We start from the raw sequence: 22,776 nt of genomic DNA, 5'->3' as shown, positions 1-22,776 counted from the left end.
TTGTTTTCCTACACTGATATACTAGGGAATGATGTAAATAGCACATCCCTAATATTATCGGATTCGCTATTTGCAGGATGTCAGTATACACATGCTGTTTTACGCCAGCCTGTACTTGCTGCTACAGACTTCCATAAACAGTGCGTTCAATCTAATGATGGACACACAGGTCTCCAGCTGGTAAACATAGTTATTCGGATAATACGATTATATTAGGACATTTGCTATTTGTTGTTTCCCAGAATATAAGGGTCCGTCGAAAGAAAACCTTCCTTCTAATAATGGAGTCTCTTTTCTTAATTATTACATTTTTGAAAGTCACTGGCTTCATTGACAGCCCAAAATAATGGCGACTTCTGGTATATCAGCCACACGCCGACTATTCCTTATATTGCCCGTCTTCAACGCTGTGCGAAATATCGAAATAATATAATAAATGTTTGAGCGCTTCTTACCTCCAAGAGCCGGACACTGAATTCTAAAAATAAATATTCAATCCCCAGAGAATGGAATTAGTGTAGAATTTAATTCAGCAACGTAATTACTGTTGCTCACATGCGGCGACCTCACTTAATCCTCAAATGTATGATGAATGAACAGGGGAGACCAGGAGCCCATGAATTGGTATTTTCAATATCACCGCCTGAGGATTAATCATGTTTTCTATAGAAATTTGGTAGAGCAAAATATTAGGAAGGGGACTTCCTAGGTCCTTCTTTTATTGTGATTGTCCCTCCCATCATGTCTCAGTATTGAGCACAGATTTCATATTCTTTTACATGGGAGGAGATTTCTGCTGTGCTCATTATCGCCACCTGTTGACTAATGCACTTTGTATAAGCTACCAATCTAACACTGCTATAATACTGCTCCTATTTACAAGATTATATTGACTATAATACAGCCCCCTATGTACAAGAATAGAACTGCTATAATACTGCCCCCTAAGTAAAAGAATATAGCTAAAATAATACTACCCTCTATATACAAAAATATAACTACTATAATACTGCCCCCTATGTACAAGAATATAACTACTATAATACTGCCCCCTATGTACAAGAATATAACTACTATAATACTGCCCCCTATGTACAAGAATATAACTACTATAATACTGCCCCTATGTACAATAATATAACTACTATAATTCTGCCCCCTATATACAAGAATATAACTACTATAATACTGCCCCCTATATACAAGAATATAACTACTATAATACTGCCGATATGTACAAGAATATAACTACTATAATACTGCTCCTATATACAATAATATAACTACTATAATTCTGCCCCACGTACAAGAATATAACTACTATAATACTGCCCCCTATGTACAAGAATATATCTACTATAATACTGCCCCTTTATATACAAGAATATAACTACTATAATACTGCCCCCTATATACAAGAATATAACTACTATAATACTGCCCCTATATACAAGATTATAACTGCTATAATACTGCCCCATATACAAGAATATAACTACTATAATACTGCCCCTATATACAAGAATATAACTACTATAATACTGCTCCTATATACAAGAATATAACTACTATAATACTGCCCCCTTTATACAAGAATATAACTACTATAATACTTCTATATACAAGAATATAACTACCATAATACTGCTCCTATATACAAGAATATAACTACTATAATACTGCCCCTATATACAAGAATATAACTACTATAATACTGCCCCCTATATACAAGAATATAACTACTATAATACTGCCCCTATATACAAGATTATAACTGCTATAATACTGCCCCTATATACAAGAATATAACTACTATAATACTGCCCCTATATACAAGAATATAACTACTATAATACTGCTCCTATATACAAGAATATAACTACTATAATACTGCCCCCTTTATACAAGAATATAACTACTATAATACTTCTATATACAAGAATATAACTACCATAATACTGCTCCTATATACAAGAATATAACTACTATAATACTGCGCCCTATATACAAGAATATAACTACTATAATACTGCTCCTATATACAAGAATATAACTACTATAATACTGCGCCCTATATACAAGAATATAACTACTATAATACTGCCCCTATATACAAGAATATAACTACTATAATCCTGCCCCCATGTACAAGAATATAACTACTATAATACTGCCCCTATATACAAGAATATAACTACTATAATACTGCCCCTATATACAAGAATATAACTACTATAATACTGCCCCTATATACAAGAATATAACTACTATAATACTGCCCCCTATATACAAGAATATAAGTACTATAATACTGCCCCCTATATACAAGAATATAACTACTATAATACTGCTCCCTATATACAAGAATATAACTACTATAATACTGCCCCCTATGTACAAGAATATAACTACTATAATACTGCTCCTATATACAAGAATATAACTACAATAATACTGGCCCTATATACAATAATATAACTACTATAATACTGCCCCCTATATACAAGAATATAACTACTATAATACTGCTCCGATATACAAGAATATACTACTATAATACTGCCCCCTATATACAAGAATATAACTACTATAATACTGCCCCTATATACAAGAATATAACTACTATAATACTGCTCCTATATACAAGAATATAACTACTATAATACTGCCTCCTATATACAAGAATATAACTACTATAATACTGTTCCCTATATACAAGAATATAACTACTAAAATACTGCTCCTATATACAAGAATATAACTACTATAATACTGCTCCTATATACAAGAATATAACTACTATAATACTGCCCCCTATATACAAGAATATAACTACTATAATACTGCTCCCTATATACAAGAATATAACTACTATAATACTGCCCCCTATGTACAAGAATATAACTACTATAATACTGCTCCTATATACAAGAATATAACTACAATAATACTGGCCCTATATACAATAATATAACTACTATAATACTGCCCCCTATATACAAGAATATAACTACTATAATACTGCTCCGATATACAAGAATATACTACTATAATACTGCCCCCTATATACAAGAATATAACTACTATAATACTGCTCCTATATACAAGAATATAACTACTATAATACTGCCCCCTATATACAAGAATATAACTACTATAATACTGTTCCCTATATACAAGAATATAACTACTATAATACTGCCCCCTATATACAAGAATATAACTACTATAATACTGTTCCCTATATACAAGAATATAACTACTAAAATACTGCTCCTATATACAAGAATATAACTACTAAAATACTGCTCCTATATACAAGAATATAACTACTATAATACTGCTCCTATATACAAGAATATAACTACTATAATACTGCCCCCTATATACAAGAATATAACTACTATAATACTGCCCCCTATATACAAGAATATAACTACTATAATACTGCTCCTATATACAAGAATATAACTACTATAATACTACCCCCTATATACAAGACTATAACTACTATAATACTGCCCCTATATACAAGAATATAACTACTATAATACTGCCCCCTATATACAAGAATATAACTACTATAATACTGCCTCCTATATACAAGAATATAACTACTATAATACTACCCCCTATATACAAGAATATAAAAACTATAATACTGCCCCCTATGTACAAGAATATATTTACAATAATACTGCCCCCTATGTACAAGAATATAACTACTATAATACTGCCCCTATATACAATAATATAACGACTATTATACTGCCCCTATCTACAAGATTATAACGACTATAATACTGCCCCTATATAAAAGAATATAACGACTATAATACTGCCCCTATGTACAAGAATATAACTACAATAATACTGCCCCCTATGTGCAAGAATATAACTACAATAATACTACCCCTATATACAAGAATATAACTACTATAATACTGCCCCCTATGTACAAGAATATAACTACTATAATACTGCCCCCTATGTACAAGAATATATTTACAATAATACTGCCCCCTATGTACAAGAATATAACTACTATAATACTGCCCCTAAATACAAATATATAACGACTATAATACTGCCCCTATATACAATAATATAACGACTATTATACTGCCCCCTATATACAAGAATATAACTACTATAATACTGCCCCTATATACAAGAATATAACTACTATATTACTGCCCCTATATACAAGAATATAACTACTATAATACTGCCCCCTATATACAAGATTATAACTACTAGAATACTGCCCCTATGTACAAAAATATAACTACTATAATACTGCCCCCTATATACAAGAATATACTACTATAATACTGCCTCTATATACAATAATATAACTACTATAATACTGCCCCCTATATACAATAATATAACTACTATAATTCTGCCCCTATATACAAGAATATAACTGCTATAATACTGCCCCTATGTACAAGAATATAACGACAATAATACTGCCCCTATATACAATAATATAACTACTATAATACTGCCCCTATGTACAAGAATATAACTACTATAATACTGCCCCCTATATACAAGAATATAACTACTATAATACTGCTCCGATATACAAGAATATACTACTATAATACTACCCCCTATGTATATAAGAATATAACTACTATAATACTGCTCCTATATACAAGAATATAACTACTATAATACTGCCCCCTATATACAAGGATATAACTGCTATAATACTGCTCCTATATACAAGAATATAACTACTATAATACTGACCCCTATATACAAGAATATAACTACTATAATACTGCCCCTATACACAAGAATATAACTACTATAATACTGCTCCTATATACAAGAATATAACTACTATAATACTGCCCCCTATATACAAGAATATAACTACTGTAATACTGTCCCCTATATACAAGAATATAACTACTATAATACTGCCTCCTATATACAAGAATATAACTACTATAATACTGCCCCCTATATACAAGAATATAAAAACTATAATACTGCCCCTATGTACAATAATATATTTACAATAATACTGCCCCCTATGTACAAGAATATAACTACTATAATACTGCCCCTATATATAAATATATAACGACTATAATACTGCCCCTATATACAATAATATAACGACTATTATACTGCCCCTATCTACAAGATTATAACTACTATAATACTGCCCCCTATATAGAAGAATATAACGACTATAATACTGCCCCTATGTACAAGAATATAACTACAATAATACTGCCCCCTATGTGCAAGAATATAACTACAATAATACTACCCCTATATACAATAATATAACTGCTGTCATACTGCCCCTATATACAAGAATATAACTACTATTATACTGCCCCCTATGTACAAGAATATAACTACAATAATACTGCCCCCTATGTACAAGAATATAACGACAATAATACTACCCCTATGTACAATAGTATAACTGCTATCATACTGCCCCTATATACAAGAATATAACTACTATAATACTGCCCCTATATACAAGAATATAACTACTATAATACTGCCCCCTATGTACAAGAATATAACTACTATAATACTGCCCCTATATACAAATATATAACGACTATAATACTGCCCCTATATACAAATATATAACGACTATTATACTGCCCCTATCTACAAGAATATAACTACTATAATACTGCGCTCTATATACAAGATTATAACTACTAGAATACTGCCCCTATGTACAAAAATATAACTACTATAATACTGCCCCCTATATACAAGAATATACTACTATAATACTGCCTCTATATACAATAATATAACTACTATAATTCTGCCCCCTATATACAAGAATATAACTGCTATAATACTGCCCCTATGTACAAGAATATAACGACAATAATACTACCCCTATATACAATAATATAACTACTATAATACTGCCCCTATGTACAAGAATATAACTACTATAATACTGCCCCTATATACAAGAATATAACTACTATAATACTGCTCCGATATACAAGAATATACTCCTATAATACTACCCCCTAAGTATATAAAAATATAACTACTATAATACTGCTCCTATATACAAGAATATAACTACTATAATACTGCCCCCTATATACAAGAATATAACTACTATAATACTGCTCCTATATACAAGAATATAACTACTATAATACTGCCCCCTCTATACAAGAATATAACTACTATAATACTGCCCCCTATATACAAGAATATAACTACTATAATACTGCTCCTATAGACAAGAATATAACTACTATAAGGGCATGACCACACATGGCGGAATTCCTCCGCAACTGTCCGCATCAATGCCGCACAGAATCTGCGTTGCAGATTCTGCAGCGGATCTGCACAAAATGTGCAGAAAATTGATGCGGACTGGCCGCTGCGGACTGCAGGAAAAGTGCTTCTCTTCTCCCTATCAGTGCAGGATAGAGAGAAGGGACAGCACTTTCCCTAGTGAAAGTCAAAGAAATTCATACTTACCGCCCGTTGTCTTGGTGACGCGTCCCTCTTTCGGCATCCGGCCCGACCTCCCTGGATGACGCTCCAGTCCATGTGACCGCTGCAGCCTGTGCTTGGCCTGTGATTGGCTGCAGCCGTCACTTACACTGAAACGTCATCCTGGGAGGCCGGACTGGAGACAGACGCAGGGAGTTCTCGGTAAGTATGAACTTATATTTTTTTTTACAGATACATGTATATTGAGATCGGTAGTCACTGTCCCGGGTGCAGAAACAGTTACTGCCGATCGCGTAACTCTTTCAGCACCCTGGACAGTGACTATTTACAGACGTCTCCTAGCAACGCTCCCGTCATTACGGGAGCCCCATTGACTTCCTCAGTCTGGCTGTAGACCTAGAAATACATAGGTCCAGCCAGAATGAAGAAATGTCATGGTAGTAAAAACAATACGCTCCGCAGCACACATAAGATCTGCGGACTTCATTGCGGAATTTTGACTCTCCATTGAAGTCAATGGAGAAATTCCGCCATGAGTCCGCAACCAGTCCGCCACTGCTCCGCAACAGACAGAGCATGCTGCGGACACCAAATTCCGCTCCGCAGCCTATGCTCCGCAGCGGAATTGTACGCATCGTGTAAACGAACACTGCTAAATTAAAGTGAAAGTCAATGGAGAAACGGCTCCGCTGCGGATTAACGCTGCGGAGTGTCCGCAGCGGAATTTAAGTGAAATTCCGCTATGTGTGAACCCGCCCTAATACTGCCCCATATATACAAGAATATAACTACTATAATACTGCTCCTATATACAAGAATATAACTACTATAATACTACCCCCTATGTATATAAGAATATAACTACTATAATACTGCTCCTATATACAAGAATATAACTACTATAATACTGCTCCTATATACAAGAATATAACTACTATAATACTGCTCCTATATACAAGAATATAACTACTATAATACTACCCCTATATACAAGAATATAACTACTATAATACTGCTCCTATATACAAGAATATAACTACTATAATACTGCCCCCTATATACAAGAATATAACTACTATAATACTGCTCCTATATACAAGAATATAACTAATATAATACTACCCCCTATGTATATAAGGATATAACTACTATAATACTGCTCCTATATACAAGAATATAACTACTATAATACTGCCCCCTATATACAAGAATATAACTACTATAATACTGCTCCTATATACAAGAATATAACTACTATAATACTGCTCCCTATATACAAGAATATAATTACTATAATACTGCCTCCTATATACAATAATATAACTACTATAATACTGCCCCCTATATACAAGAATATAACTACTATAATACTGCCCTTTATATACAAGAATATAACTACTATAATACTGCTCCCTATATACAAGAATATAACTACGGTAATACTGCCCCCTATATACAAGAATATAACTACTATAATACTGGTCCTATATACAAGAATATAACTACTATAATACTGCCCCTATATACAAGAATATAACTACTATAATACTGCCCCCTATATTCAAGAATATAACTACTATAATACTACCCCCTATGTATATAATAATATAGCCTTTACAATACTGACCGGTATGAATACTAAGACAACGTGAACAGGTGTGGAGCTCGGTGTGAAACTAATTTTATGTCTCTCAGGAACAACAATGTGGAAATTAAGAACAAGGGTTTCTATGTAGTAATTGAAATAGGAGGAGGAGTATTTCTATAATAAATTCTATAGTGTTCTCAATGGGTTTGATAAATTAGTGTAAATTGGCGCTGTATCCTTTGTGCATGTTAAGAAGTTTCCTCTTAATGGAGCGTCACTAACAATCAGGGCCCGTACCGGGGAGATGACAGTTCAGGGATAACACGTTCTCCGCTCCTGTCTTATGTGGATCTGTAGAATAAATTGAGAATCGGATCTGTGAGGTGAATCGTAATCAGGGGGGAACCATAAACAGTCTGTCTCCTGAGTGCCAGAAACAGCTGATGGGAGAAGGTGGAACAGACAAAAACTTGTGATCCTCGAACTGCAGAAGACCAAAAAATAAACATATAAAAGGTCAACTAAGAAGATATAAGCCTGGCCCAAGGTGGAATTAGTTTTTATACCATCTTGTCTGTTATTACGCAGGTTTCAGCACAATAATACAGACGGCCAGGAACAGAGATACCTGTAAGGATGCTAGGAGGAACATCCCGGGTCCTATGTTAGTCCCTCTGTATTATGGAAAATAAGGACTAAATTGTGCAATGTTTTTGAAAATACTTAAATGAATCTCTTAAAGTCATAGGTGCCATTATAAAACGTTCTGGGCTCCAGGCTGATACATTTTACCTACAGCTGGCATTGAAGTCAATACTAGCTCCATATGCAGTTAGCGCCCTCTAGTGGGGGCTGCAGGCCTCAACTTTTTCAAACATTTTTACTTTTTATACTTTTGCTTTATGTCAGGAAATGTCACTAATCCGGCCATCTTATCTTGCAGGATAATTTTTTATTCAGCGTTTCCATTTTAAGTGGAATCCTTTGTACTCTATTGGCTGTCGTGAAATTCATGTTAGGAAAAGTCCTGACGAGTCGAGCGCTGATCACTGATGGTGAGTTGTCCATTTGAACCTGCCTTTTATTTACTGGACAAATTTGGGTATTTGTGGGACATTTACAGAGATTTCAATCTGGGGAAAGGTGATCTCAAGGTTGTCTTGTAATGGTGGGCAACTTTAAAAGGTGGGTGTGGCTTAATAAAAATGGGTGTGTCTGCGGGTAAAGAATCCTATCAAAACTTATATACATGTTTACCTGTCCCATGTTTATCGGGTTGACAGAGGGAACAGTCAACAGCCGAATTCTATTGTCCTACAGCCGTCAATACTACCTACAGTACCCACATAACAGTACCAGCCGCATGGCCTCATAACCCAGACCCATTCAGACCCCCATAACATTGGTGTCCACTGTGCCCAATGGCATGGACAGCCATCGGGCCCCCATAACACCACCATCCTCTTCTCACATATCACAATTTTCTAAATGCCTGTCACAGCAAGGTGCTTGGGTGACATTGGTGAAATCGTGGGAAAACCGGGAATGTTAACATGTTTGCATTAATGCTCCAAATGCACATAAATGACGCACAGATCAAGTAAAAAATGATGTAAGTACTATATGCTGGTGTAACCCTTCAAAAAAATCTATCGCTGAGGTATTAGAAAGTTGTAATAAAGGGCGGCAGTAACATGCAAAGCATCAAATAAGTGATGGATATGACAGGCGTGTGATGTCATAGCTGTTTTATTCTGCTCTGAGCCAATCAGATGTGTCATCCTTCTTCTCCGTCTCATTCTGTTCCGCTGAAACACAAAAGCTGCAGCTGCATCCCCCTCCTCTTCCCTCCTCAATGCCTACTATCTAAGATTTTGTACTGGATGGATTTTTTGGTAATCTAAGAGGTTTCTGAACATTTACATTTACAGGAAATCTATAGGCTGTTGGAAGATGAGGAAGACGACTCTTACCCCTAATAACACAGCTTCATGAATTCACATGCACTCCTTCATTGTTTACACAGACATATTGGTTTACCAGTAAGGCCTCATGCGCACTTCAGTTTTTTTCATCAGGGTGCTATCCGCTTGTTTAACTGATAGCACCCTGACACATTCATTTCAATGGGGCAATGCACACGTCCGTTGTTTTAACGGAACCGTGCGGCCGTTCTGTCAAAAGTAGTGCAGGTCCTACTCCTGCCCGTTTTTGACGGCACAGTCTCGGCCTTTGCATTAATTTGGTCCGTGAAACAACGGGCTGCACACGGAAGCCAATTGTGTGATTTAATTCTGCTGATCGGTGGAGGTCCGAAAATACACTTTAACCCATTTGCAGCATTCTTTTACATTCTACATCAGCTCTGACCCAGTATTAGCTGTTCTGTCTTTAGAAGCTCTCATCTATACACTGTGGCCACAATAGGAAGGACTGAACAGATTATTTGCAGAGTGTTTGGCTGTAGAACTGATCCCCTCCATTCAGATATAATTATGGAAACTGCTCCCCTCTGCAGCCGGCAGATGCTCCATCACAGCTAATATAATTTGCACTGAGCCACAGCTATGAGCCTGCACTTTTATAATGGATCAGATACAAGCGCAAACCACAGAGGAATAGCTGAAGCCATGAAACAAAGCAAGGCAGAAAATATTCCCAGCAGTCTGTGTGATGAGGTCTGCACAACCCAATACTCAACACCTTGTAATATATTATATGTCTTCTGCCCGCACCTATCTACACACCTGGAGAGAAGACCATAAACAAAAAAAGAGTAATAATCATGTGATCTGCCTGTATTTTACACCATCCTTTACATTAAAGAGTAACTCCGCTCACTATTTACACTACCAACAATAACACAGTATAACTACTATAATACTGCCCCTATGTACAAGAATATAACTACTATAATACTGCCCCTATATACAGGAATATAACTACTATTATACTGCCCCTATGTACAAGAATATAACTACTATAATACTGCCCCTATATACAAGAATATAACTAGTATAATACTGCTCCCTATATACAAGAATATAACTACTATAATACTGCCCCTATGTACAAGAATATAACTACTATAATACTGCCCCCTATATACAAGAATATAACTACTATAATACTACCCCTATATACAAGAATATAACTACTATAATACCGCCCCTATATACAAGAATATAACTACTATAATACTGCCCCTATATACAAGAATATAACTACTATAATACTGCCCCCCTATATACAAGAATATAACTACTATAATACTGCCTCCTATATACAAGAATATAACTACTATAATACTACCCCTATATACAAGAATATAACTACTATAATACCGCCCCTATATACAAGAATATAACTACTATAATACTGCCCCTATATACAAGAATATAACTACTATAATACTGCCCCCCTATATACAAGAATATAACTACTATAATACTGCCTCCTATATACAAGAATATAACTACTATAATACTGCTCCTATATACAAGAATATAACTACTATAACACCACCCCCATGTACAAGAATATAACTACTATAATACTGCCCCCTATATACAAGAATATAACTACTATAATACTACCCGTATATACAAGAATATAACTACTATAATACTGCCTCTATATACAAGAATATAACTACTATAATACTGCCCCTATATACAAGAATATAACTACTATAATACTGCCTCCTATATACAAGAATATAACTACTATAATACTGCTCCTATATACAAGAATATAACTACTATAACACCACCCCCATGTACAAGAATATAACTACTATAATACTGCCCCCTATATACAAGAATATAACTACTATAATACTGCCCCCTATGTACAAGAATATAAATACTATAATACTGCCCCTATATACAAGAATATAACTACTATAATACTGCTCCTATACACAAGAATATAACTACTATAATACTGCCCCCTATATACAAGAATATAACTACTATAATACTGCCCCCCTATATACAAGAATATAACTACTATAATACTGCCACCTATATACAAGAATATAACTACTATAATACTGCCCCCTATAGACAAGAATATAACTACTATAATACTGCCCCTATATACAAGAATATAACTACTATAATACTGCCCCCTATAGACAAGAATATAACTACTATAATACTGCCCCTATATACAAGAATATAACTACTATAATACTGCCCCTATATACAAGAATATAACTACTATAATACTGCCCCCCTATATACAAGAATATAACTACTATAATACTGCCCCTATATACAAGAATATAACTACTATAATACTGCTCCTATATACAAGAATATAACTACTATAATACTGCCCCTGTATACAAGAATATATCTACTATAATACTGCTCCCTATACACAAGAATATAACTACTATAATACTGCCCCCTATATACAAGAATATAACTACTATAATACTGCCCCCTATATACAAGAATATAACTACTATAATACTTCCCCCTATATACAAGAATATAACTACTATAATACTACCCCTATATACAAGAATATAACTACTATAATACCGCCCCTATATACAAGAATATAACTACTATAATACTGCCCCTATATACAAGAATATAACTACTATAATACTGCCCCCCTATATACAAGAATATAACTACTATAATACTGCCTCCTATATACAAGAATATAACTACTATAATACTGCCCCTGTATACAAGAATATATCTACTATAATACTGCCACCTATATACAAGAATATAACTACTATAATACTGCCCCCTATAGACAAGAATATAACTACTATAATACTGCCCCTATATACAAGAATATAACTACTATAAGACTGCCCCTATATACAAGAATATAAATACTATAATACTGCTCCTATATACAAGAATATAACTACTATAATACTGTCCCTATATACAAGAATATAACTACTATAATACTGCTTCTATATACAAGAATATAACTACTATAATACTGTCCTCTATATACAAGAAAATAACTACTATAATACTGCCCCCTATATACAAGAATATAACTACTATAATACTGCCGCCTATATACAAGAATATAACTACTATAATACTGCCCCTATATACAAGAATATAACTACTATAATACTGCCCCCTATATACAAGAATATATCTACTATAATACTGCTCCCTATACACAAGAATATAACTACTATAATACTGCCCCCTATATACAAGAATATAACTACTATAATACTGCCCCCCTATATACAAGAATATAACTACTATAATACTGCCACCTATATACAAGAATATACCTACTATAATACTGCCCCTATATACAAGAATATAACTACTATAATACTGCCCCTATATACAAGAATATAACTACTATAAGACTGCCCCTATATACAAGAATATAAATACTATAATACTGCTCCTATATACAAGAATATAACTACTATAATACTGTCCCCTATATACAAGTATATAACTACTATAATACTGCTCCTATATACAAGAATATAACTACTATACTACTGTCCCCTATATACAAGAATATAACTACTATAATACTGCCCCCTATATACAAGAATATAACTACTATAATACTGCTTCTATATACAAGAATATAACTACTATAATACTGTCCTCTATATACAAGAAAATAACTACTATAATACTGCCCCCTATATACAAGAATATAACTACTATAATACTGCCTCCTATATACAAGAATATACTATAATACTGCCCCCTATATACAAGAATATAAATACTATAATACTGCCCCTATATACAAGAAAATAACTACTATAATACTGCCCCCTATGTACAAGAATATAACTACTATAATACTGCCCCCTATGTACAAGAATATAACTACTATAATACTGCCTCCTATATACAAGAATATTACTACTATAATACTGTCCCTATATACAAGAATATAACTACTATAATACTACTCCTATATACAAGAATATAACTACTATAATACTGCTCCCTATATACAAGCATATAACTACTATAATACTGCTCCTATATACAAGAATATACCTACTATAATACTGCCCCCTATATACAAGAATATAACTACTGTAATACTGTCCTCTATATACAAGAATATAACTAATATAATACTGCCCCTATATACAAGAATATAACTACTATAATACTGCCCCCTATATACAATAATATAAACTACTATAATACTAATATAATGTTTTTGTCTTTATAAAAATCGGTGAACTGTTATCACTTTCTTGGTGATGCTGCTGTTTAGAATGTGTTCACATGATAATGTTTTGGTGCATATTTGTGCCTTTTTTTTTTCAATAAGGCTCAGTTCACATGGTGCGTTTTTATTTTACATTGTTTTTTTTTGTTTTTTGTTTTTTTCATTGTTTTACTCCCATTAAGAGACATGTTGGGTATATCTACCAAAACAAAACAAAAAAACACATGTTAAAAATTGTAGAAAAATGCACAGTGTAAACACAGCCTAAGTGCTGTAGAAAATTTGATTGCAATAAATAAGCAGCAATCTGATTGGTTGCTGTGTACAACCAGTGGCGGATTAAGTAGACCATAGGCCCTGGGCTGTTATCCAAACTTGGGCCCCCCTTCTCCACCGCCACCCTGTAACTATTGTTAACACTTCCTTTTTGTCCAGACATTAACAAATGGGTGTTACTACTCCCCTTGTCAAAAGGCTGTGTCCCCACATGCTGACAGTCTCCAACCATCGCTGACAGTATCGCACCGTGTAGGGACACATTCTCCTGACAAGGGGAATAGTAACACTTATTTGTCTATCAGTCCTGGACTGCACAAAGACTTTGTGAAATGCAAGGATTTCCTATAATAAACATGTCAGTAGAGATGAGAGATTGTCTATAAACCTAGTGACTCACAGGTGACGAAGTAGTTTTTTACCTCTTTTCTTCTCCATCCAGTCCAGACTTCATCACAACTTTTCCCGGCCATGACCCATTTCTGCAGAATTTGCCACTCAGATGTCTTTGGCTCCTCACTTTTCCAACATTTCCACACCTATATAAAAAGATAATATTATCATGGTGCCACACACTGTGCCCCTAAATATAATAGCACCAAACACTGCGCCCCTGAATAAAATAGTACAAACACTGTGCCCCTAAATATTATAGCACCATAGACTGTGCCCCAGAATATAATTGTGTCAAACACTGTAGATAGCACCACACACTGACCCCTGTAAATAGCGCTACACGGTCCTCCCCCTCTGTAAATAGCGTCACATAGCCCTCCCCCTCTTGTATATAGTGCTACACAGCAATCCCCCTTAGATATAGTGATACACAGCGCTCCCTTCTATATAGTGCTATACAACAATCCCCCCTTGTATATAGTGCTACACAGCGTCTCCCCCCTTGGACCTGCTGCTCTTGTAATTGCTCAGTATAATGTCCCCCATAGCTGCCCCCACAGTATATTGCCACCCATAGCTGCCCCCACCGTATAATGCCCTTCATAGCTGCCTCTACACAGTATAATTTTCCCCTTAGCTGACCCTACACAGTATAATGTCCCCATAGCTGCGACACAGTATAATGCCTCCATAGCTGCAACACAGTATAATAACCCCATAGCTGTGACACAGTATAAAAACCCCATAGCTGTGACACAGTATAATGCCTCCATATGTACGTACCTCATAAATAAAAAAACATAATTACTTACCTATCCCGGTTCCCACGACGGTGGGGGATGCTTCTCCTCCTCTGCACTGTGCTGTGAGTGACTCCGTGCAGACAGGCACGATGACGTCACTACATCGCGCCTGCCTGCACCGAGCCGCTCACGGCAGAGTGAATGCTGGAGCGAGGCTCCAGCATTCAACCCAACTGAATCTGCGTCCTGTGGACGCAGATTTAGTTGGAAGCAGGACATCGCAGCAGCTAGCAGCGCTGCATAGTTTTGCGGTGTGTGCGGTTCGGGCGGCGATGGGCCCCCTGGGAGCCTCGGGCCCCGGGCGGCCACCCGAACCGCCCATATTATAATCCGCCATTGTGTACAACATGTCATATTTTCATAGTCTTTATGCTCTGAGTTTTCTATAGGTAAATTCAGGTAGAATATTAATATACAGTTTATCAGAGATACTACAGCGAAGCTTCAGAGTAATTATGTTACTCGGCAGCTATAGTTTAGGATGCAGGTGTCCTTTAAGACTCTAGTTCTGTCAAACCCTTTTTTTTTTTTTTTACCAGAGGGCTCATTAATATATTGATGGTGAGGAAGCATCTCTCTCTATCATTTTGGAAATTACAATTGCTAACTTTAATCAAATATTGATATGTAATAAAGAATATGAAGGCAGCACAGAAAATACTTATGGTCTTACAGCCCGGATTGTATATATCACTGCCAGCCGTCGAGGAAAAAATACCGACCAGAAATAGAAGGGATTTATATCTCATATAAGGGACAACAGAAACGTTACACCAGGCACAAAGGTGTCATTTATGTGGCTTTATATTGCGCAGTGTTGAACTTGGGTGCCCATTACTGGGTGAATTATGCTAATTATTTATACCCATGTGTAGTAGGAACGTGAATGTTAAAGGCGGTCTAAACTTTTTATAAATAGTTTCTTTGGTCATGAAATAAAAAGTATTCACTTTGTAATAAAAACTTTATTTCACAGTTTTTCTGTTTTTAGAATGCAGCCAGCAGTGTAAACAATGGGGGACATTTATCAATAGTTGGCACAAATATTGCACATGGTATAATATATTGGGCACAATTGGCTAGATATGTTAGACGCACATCTCTTCCTTATGTACGCCAATAAATAACACCAGAAAATGTTGCAATTTATTACTCATCATAGCCACGCCCCTTTTATCTTGACGCTTGTTAAATTGTCAGAGTAAATGTAGACAGTGTCAAAAACAAAGTCAATGTAGTGCATAACAAACACAATTTTCTTAGTAACTCCCCTCCTTCCCCATTATGCCGTCATACTCCAGTCACATCCAGAGCTGCATTCAAAATTGTGTTGGCTTCCTGTAAGTTTCCAGTCTTCAGAAGGTCACGACTGAGAGAAGTTTTAGCAACAAAGGAGCCAACATAACATTTTTCATTTTTCCATTTTGTAGTAAATGTGATTTTGCAAGCACAAAATACCTAAATGGAATATCGCAGAATGATTCTGTAACTGGTCTGGACGTCAGACTCTGCTAGAAGCTCTACAGCTGCAGTATCGTTCATATATTTTATGGTTTTATTTTAGGATTTAACTCTTTGGTGGGCGGCGTCATGGGATTTTCCATTCTCATAAGTGCCGAGGTGTTCAAGCACAACTCTACCATCTGGTACCTGGACGGATCTTTCGGAATCCTGATCGGACTAATAATTATGGCCTATGGGATTAAGTAAGTGAATTGTTAGCTAACTGTAATCAACAGGTCAATTTTTGTAATTTTTTTAAGCACCGCCCAGATCTACTAAGAGATGGCCACAAATCCTTAAAATAAAAACCACGCCCATTTTGGGGTACATTTGCAGTGGCCCCGCACCCTTTAAAACCCATTTCCCGGGACAATCCCACCAAGAACTGGACCATTGGACCTCTGTCAATTTTTTGATTTATGGTGAAAGTCAAGTTTTGTTATCTCCCAGCCCTATTTGCCTTCCCCCGCCCTGTTCTCTGTGATTGACAGATCTCTCCCTATACCGTAGGGTAGTCCAGTCATGTTACTCTTGGATAGTACACAACAGTAGGGAGTGAACAAACAGAGGAGGACCTTAGCAAACAGCATCTGTAGTATCAGAACAGAGCTGTCAATCATAAAGTCTGAAATACAGTCCCGCCCACAGTGAGCTGCCTGGCAGTGTAAACAGTGGGGACAACACATAAGTGTCCTTTATAGTAGTGCATGCCATAACACAGCATTTTATTGTTATTGAACTCTGTCTTTTTGACTTACAGGTTACTAGTGGACATGGTACCCCGAGTGAGACAGACTCGCAACTATGAGATGTTTGAATGAGGTGGTCAAGGGAAACTTGTTGACTCCCTAAAACTTTCCATCACTTATGACAGCAGCAAGTCTTTCAATGGTGTTTACCCCACTTATATCGTTGGGTTGTATGAAAATTCTAAACTATATAATGAGCCCTCTGGGCAAATTAACATTTGTAGGAACGGTGTGTGATGGTCGAACCTCATGAGTGACATGTCCGGAAGAAGCGGTGCACAAACCTCCGCGAAATGGACTTATGTTATTTGTATCTATGGTTGTTCTCAACGTATCTACAGAATGAGCCCCGACTCCAGAATATGGCCGAACATGGACACCGGCTAAATGACGCTGCAAAAGACTGACTAACAGAGTATTTTTCTATATAAGTATATATGATATAGGTGCACAGCGGATTCATGAACTCATTGGATGTATTTTAATTCCACAAGCACAGAAGGAACGTAAAATTCTAGAGCACAAGGACAGAATAGAACAACGAAGCTCAGATAGAACATTCCATATCCTAAAAGAGCAACTCCCGTCAATTAAGAGAATTCTACTACCTTCCTTTATCCATATTTTTGCCCATAGGGGGCAACGTAATGGAAAGTAGTGTTGGTGTAGTGAAAATATTCACCTCCGTTTGTCAGGATAGTGGTTGAATGGGATTTACCAGTGACAACTTTTTTTGTAAACCAAAAATAATCTCTGAGAAATTGTTACTTCCCTTCCCCCACTCTTCTTGGCAGCCTGTGCTAAGTGAATTACCCTGCAGAAGGCAACAATGAGCACAGGAAAAAGCTCCTCTATCCTCTGATTTATCTAAATAGGTTCAAATTCTGTGCAGATTATATATCTTTATGGCTGTCAGAGCTCCAAATCTTCTAATTAGATATATAGTTAAATGATACAATTCTGGCTACCTGTAGCCACCACTAGAGGGAGCTTAGGGGCTTACTGTATACTTTTCAGACATTGAATTCAATAATAACTGTTTGCAGCAAGCTCCCTCTAGTGGTGGCTGCAGGTAGGTAGAATCTTATTTAATGCTATGTATATGTAGGGGACATGAAGCTCAGACCCCATAAAGATTTATTTTGACATTAATCAGTACAGAATGATAAAAGGGGAGGATTCATCCTAAGTTACATTTAGTGTAATATTCATAGTAATATCATTGGGAATTTGGCCAAAGATATGAGATATTTGTTGGCGAATCCCATCAAAATCGAATGATTATTGAGACAGTCCTGAATGGTCCTCAATCTCTAGTTGGCAGACTCTTATCTCCCTAGCTCCATAAAAATAATAGACCCATTTGGGCTTATTCATTCATACTTTCCAATAGTCCCATTTTTTGCAGGACTGTCCTGCAGACTGAACCGCAGGGGTGGGGTTTTTGCAAATTTGCATTCAAAGGGGCGTTCCAGGCAGTTTAGGGGTGTTCCCATGTGGAATGGGGCAGGGCTTGGATGTCCCAAAATATCTTTGACCAGCTTAATACTGCACAGTCTTTAATTCAGAAGCAGCGACCGCAGGAAATGACAGTCCTTTTTTTCTAATCATGATGTATTATGTATATTTCACCCTTATCTACAAGGGGGAAGCGGCTTATAACGACAACATAGAAACATTATTATATTTTTATTATCACACGGGGGCAATAAATGGGAAATATGGAGTTGGGGACACGACAGGATTTCTTTTTGTACTTTGTGACCGTCAGTAGAGGGTTGATAAATATACGTCTCGTGGTGTATTATATGGAATATAAACAGGGTCTTACAGTGCAAAGCTGTCATTTAAAGCAATACAGGTAACGTTGATGGATATGTCGTGTGTATTGCACATGTAATATAAATAAAGCACAAATATGTTTTTTGTTTTTTTTTTACTTCATTTACTGAATAATTTTAGGCTCAGATACAAATACCCAAAATAGGGAATCAGTTTACTAGGACAAGCCAATGAGATGACCATGTAACACCATCCTGCAACTTTTTCTATTCATTTACTATTTTATTTTAGGAGATCTCCTTTCCTTTTTACTTTCATGTAAGAGAATGAAGGAAACAGTCCCTCAGGCTCTTATTTAGGGAATGAGGATAGGGGACTTGACTAGCTGTGTATTTTTTAATTTTTTTTTCAGTGTAACCAATGTATAATTAAAAGTTGTGCAACTTTGTAATATATTTTGTGTTTCAATTCCTCATCATTTTCAGGCTCTCTTCTTTCAGTGAATGGAAACAATTCACAGTTTACATTTGCAGACTGAAAGCCTGTCCTGATCATGCCCAACTAGCACAGTATAAACTGATGCACTGTAACGAGCCCTGCACCTGTATCAGTTGGACACGCTTTGGACATGTATCCAGTTTCTGATTGTTTTTTTTTTTTTTTTTAAATCATTCACTGACAACAAGCAAAGATCTTGAAAATGGTGAGAAACACAAAGTATATCAGAAAGTTACATATGTTTTTGAAATACAATATTTAAGCTTTACATAAGTAAGGCTTCGTTCACATCTTGCATCGGGGCTCCGTTCAGGGGTTCCGCTGGAGCTTTCCGTCAGGGGAACCCATGAACGGAATCCAAACTGAAACAAACAGAAACCATAGGTTTCCGTTTGCATCACCATTAATTTCAATGGTGATGGATCCGGTGCAAATAGTTTCCGTTTGTCTCCGTTGTGCAAGGGTTCCGTCATTTTGACAGAATCAATACCGTAGTCGACTACGCTATTCAGTCCGTCAAAACGACGCAACCCTTACACAACGGGGAGAAATGGAAACCATTGGCACCGGATCCGTTATCGGCATCAATAGTGATGCAAACGGAAACCTATGGTTTCCATTTATTTTAGTCAGGGCTCCATTCATAGGTTACCCTGACGGAAAGCTCCAACGGAACCCGTGAACGGAGCCCCGATGCAAGATGTGAACGAAGCCTAAAACCAGAAAACCTGACCAGGCTCTATTTACATTCGGACGTCTAAATCAAAGCTGAACTAATGGAAGAAATTTCTCCCACTAAATGGGACTGGCCAAAAGTAATTTCCGCCCCAAATCCTTTAGAAACAGAGAATCCAGAGGATATTTATGCCAAGGGACCACTCCCAGCTTTCCTGAATGGCTGTGAGGAGGTGGGATCCACTTTTTCCGGCCCTCTGATTGGCAGTTTGGAAATTGCTACTAAATCCATTAGTTTAGCTTTGATCATACATATGCCCTAATTTAAAGGGACCCTGCCCTGGTGATAGGTCCCCTTTAATTGCAGAGCAGATTAACCCTCCCACAGAAAGGTATTGGCCATTTTATTTGCGCCACCCTAAAGGATTATCATTTTCTACAAGGAAATTTCTAGATGAGGAGATGTTTGACTTTTGCCAGGACAATATTTAGAATCTTGAAATCAACCATTATCCACAAACAATTATTAGATCCCTGCCTAAATATTTTTAAACCGCATTAAAGGCTATATCCTTATTTTTATTGCTTCAATATATCTAAAATAAATTACGTTACTTTGTTAAAAATCTACTACCGTTTTGTGTATACAGCTCCTATGCAGACCTATGTGTCTCCATAATTGCAGACTACAAACAAGCCCTGTGCTTAGCCTCTTTACTTGCTAACTGAAAAGTAGAAGAGGAGAGACACATAGGTCTGCATAGAAGCTGTATACACAAAACGAGAGTTTTTTTTTAGTTTTTTTTTAAAATCATGGCTAATTGCTTTAGTTTTTTTTAATTTAAACACATTAGAGATGGAGTTCTAGTTGAACATACAGTACCCTTTAATTTCAGAGTTGGCACAAGACTGGTAGTTTCGTTTTATCATAGTAGTCCTTTAACTGAAATAAATCAAACATTTTTTAACGTTTTATGAATTTAATTGTGAAAAGCACAAAGGGATAAATAGATTAAAAAATGTAAATTGTTCATATCTATATGTTTAATATGTGGGATTGATACTTTTTCTTTGCTACTTTTACCATCCGTGTAGAATTTGCTCATGTATGTCACATGACGACTGACAGTCACATTCCATATTAGGCTCCATATTGGAAATACGTCGGTTCTATTGACTTTTCCGTAGCGTTGCGTTAATCCGGTTTAACCTGAGGCTTTTGGTGAACAGAATAGTTCTTGACGGTCTGTTGTTTTAGCTAAAAAATAATTCTGTATCCAAGTTTTCTGGAAATCTGAACATCTTGTAAGTAATTTATTTCAATTGTATTGTAATTATCATTGACGGTGTATTCCCTGAATGTAATGTATATTTTAACGTCTTCCTTGAAGAAGGTGCATTGAACTCTTTGCTGTAAGGGGGGCCTCCGGCCACAAGTGGCTGAGCGATGTGTTACTGCGCCCCCTGGTGACAAAGGAATAAATTACAGTCTTTAAACAATAAATATTTATTCAAAAATTCAAGTGTTTATCCCTTTGTCAATATATTGGGGGGTATTTACAAAGCAAAATGCGGAAGAATTCCAACTGAAATTGCATCCAAAAAACTGGAGTGTAAAGCGTTCGCAAATTTAGAATGTCTTGTAGACACTATTAACACCTCACTCGACAATTTTGAAATTAAATTTGAAGAGAAGTTATAAAATGCATTAGATTTTCTATTACTGTGCGTCATAAGGAAGATAAAAATGCCTAATCTGCTTGGAAAGATGTGCCAAATTTTCTGTGCGCCGATTATTAATTTGGCGCAGTTT

General features: G+C 36.0%; 1 protein-coding gene across 1 annotated transcript in view; it reads left to right on the top strand.

The window, feature by feature from the left end:
- Positions 1-22,486, top strand: part of TMEM163 (transmembrane protein 163) — a 121,699-nt gene extending 99,213 nt beyond the window's left edge. The window contains exons 6-8 of the mRNA XM_075829193.1: positions 9,012-9,123; positions 17,321-17,462; positions 18,020-22,486. Of these exons, the coding sequence (XP_075685308.1) occupies positions 9,012-9,123; positions 17,321-17,462; positions 18,020-18,080 (315 nt within the window). The 3' untranslated portion in view covers positions 18,081-22,486. The remainder of the gene's footprint in view (positions 1-9,011; positions 9,124-17,320; positions 17,463-18,019) is intronic.
- Positions 22,487-22,776: the final 290 nt, after the last annotated feature.

Source organism: Rhinoderma darwinii, chromosome 6 (assembly GCF_050947455.1).
Source record: "Rhinoderma darwinii isolate aRhiDar2 chromosome 6, aRhiDar2.hap1, whole genome shotgun sequence".
In the NCBI taxonomy this organism is placed as follows: Eukaryota; Metazoa; Chordata; class Amphibia; order Anura; family Rhinodermatidae; genus Rhinoderma; species Rhinoderma darwinii.
The sequence above is the reverse complement of the archived record's forward strand: the minus strand, read 5'-3'. Positions and strand labels throughout refer to the sequence as shown.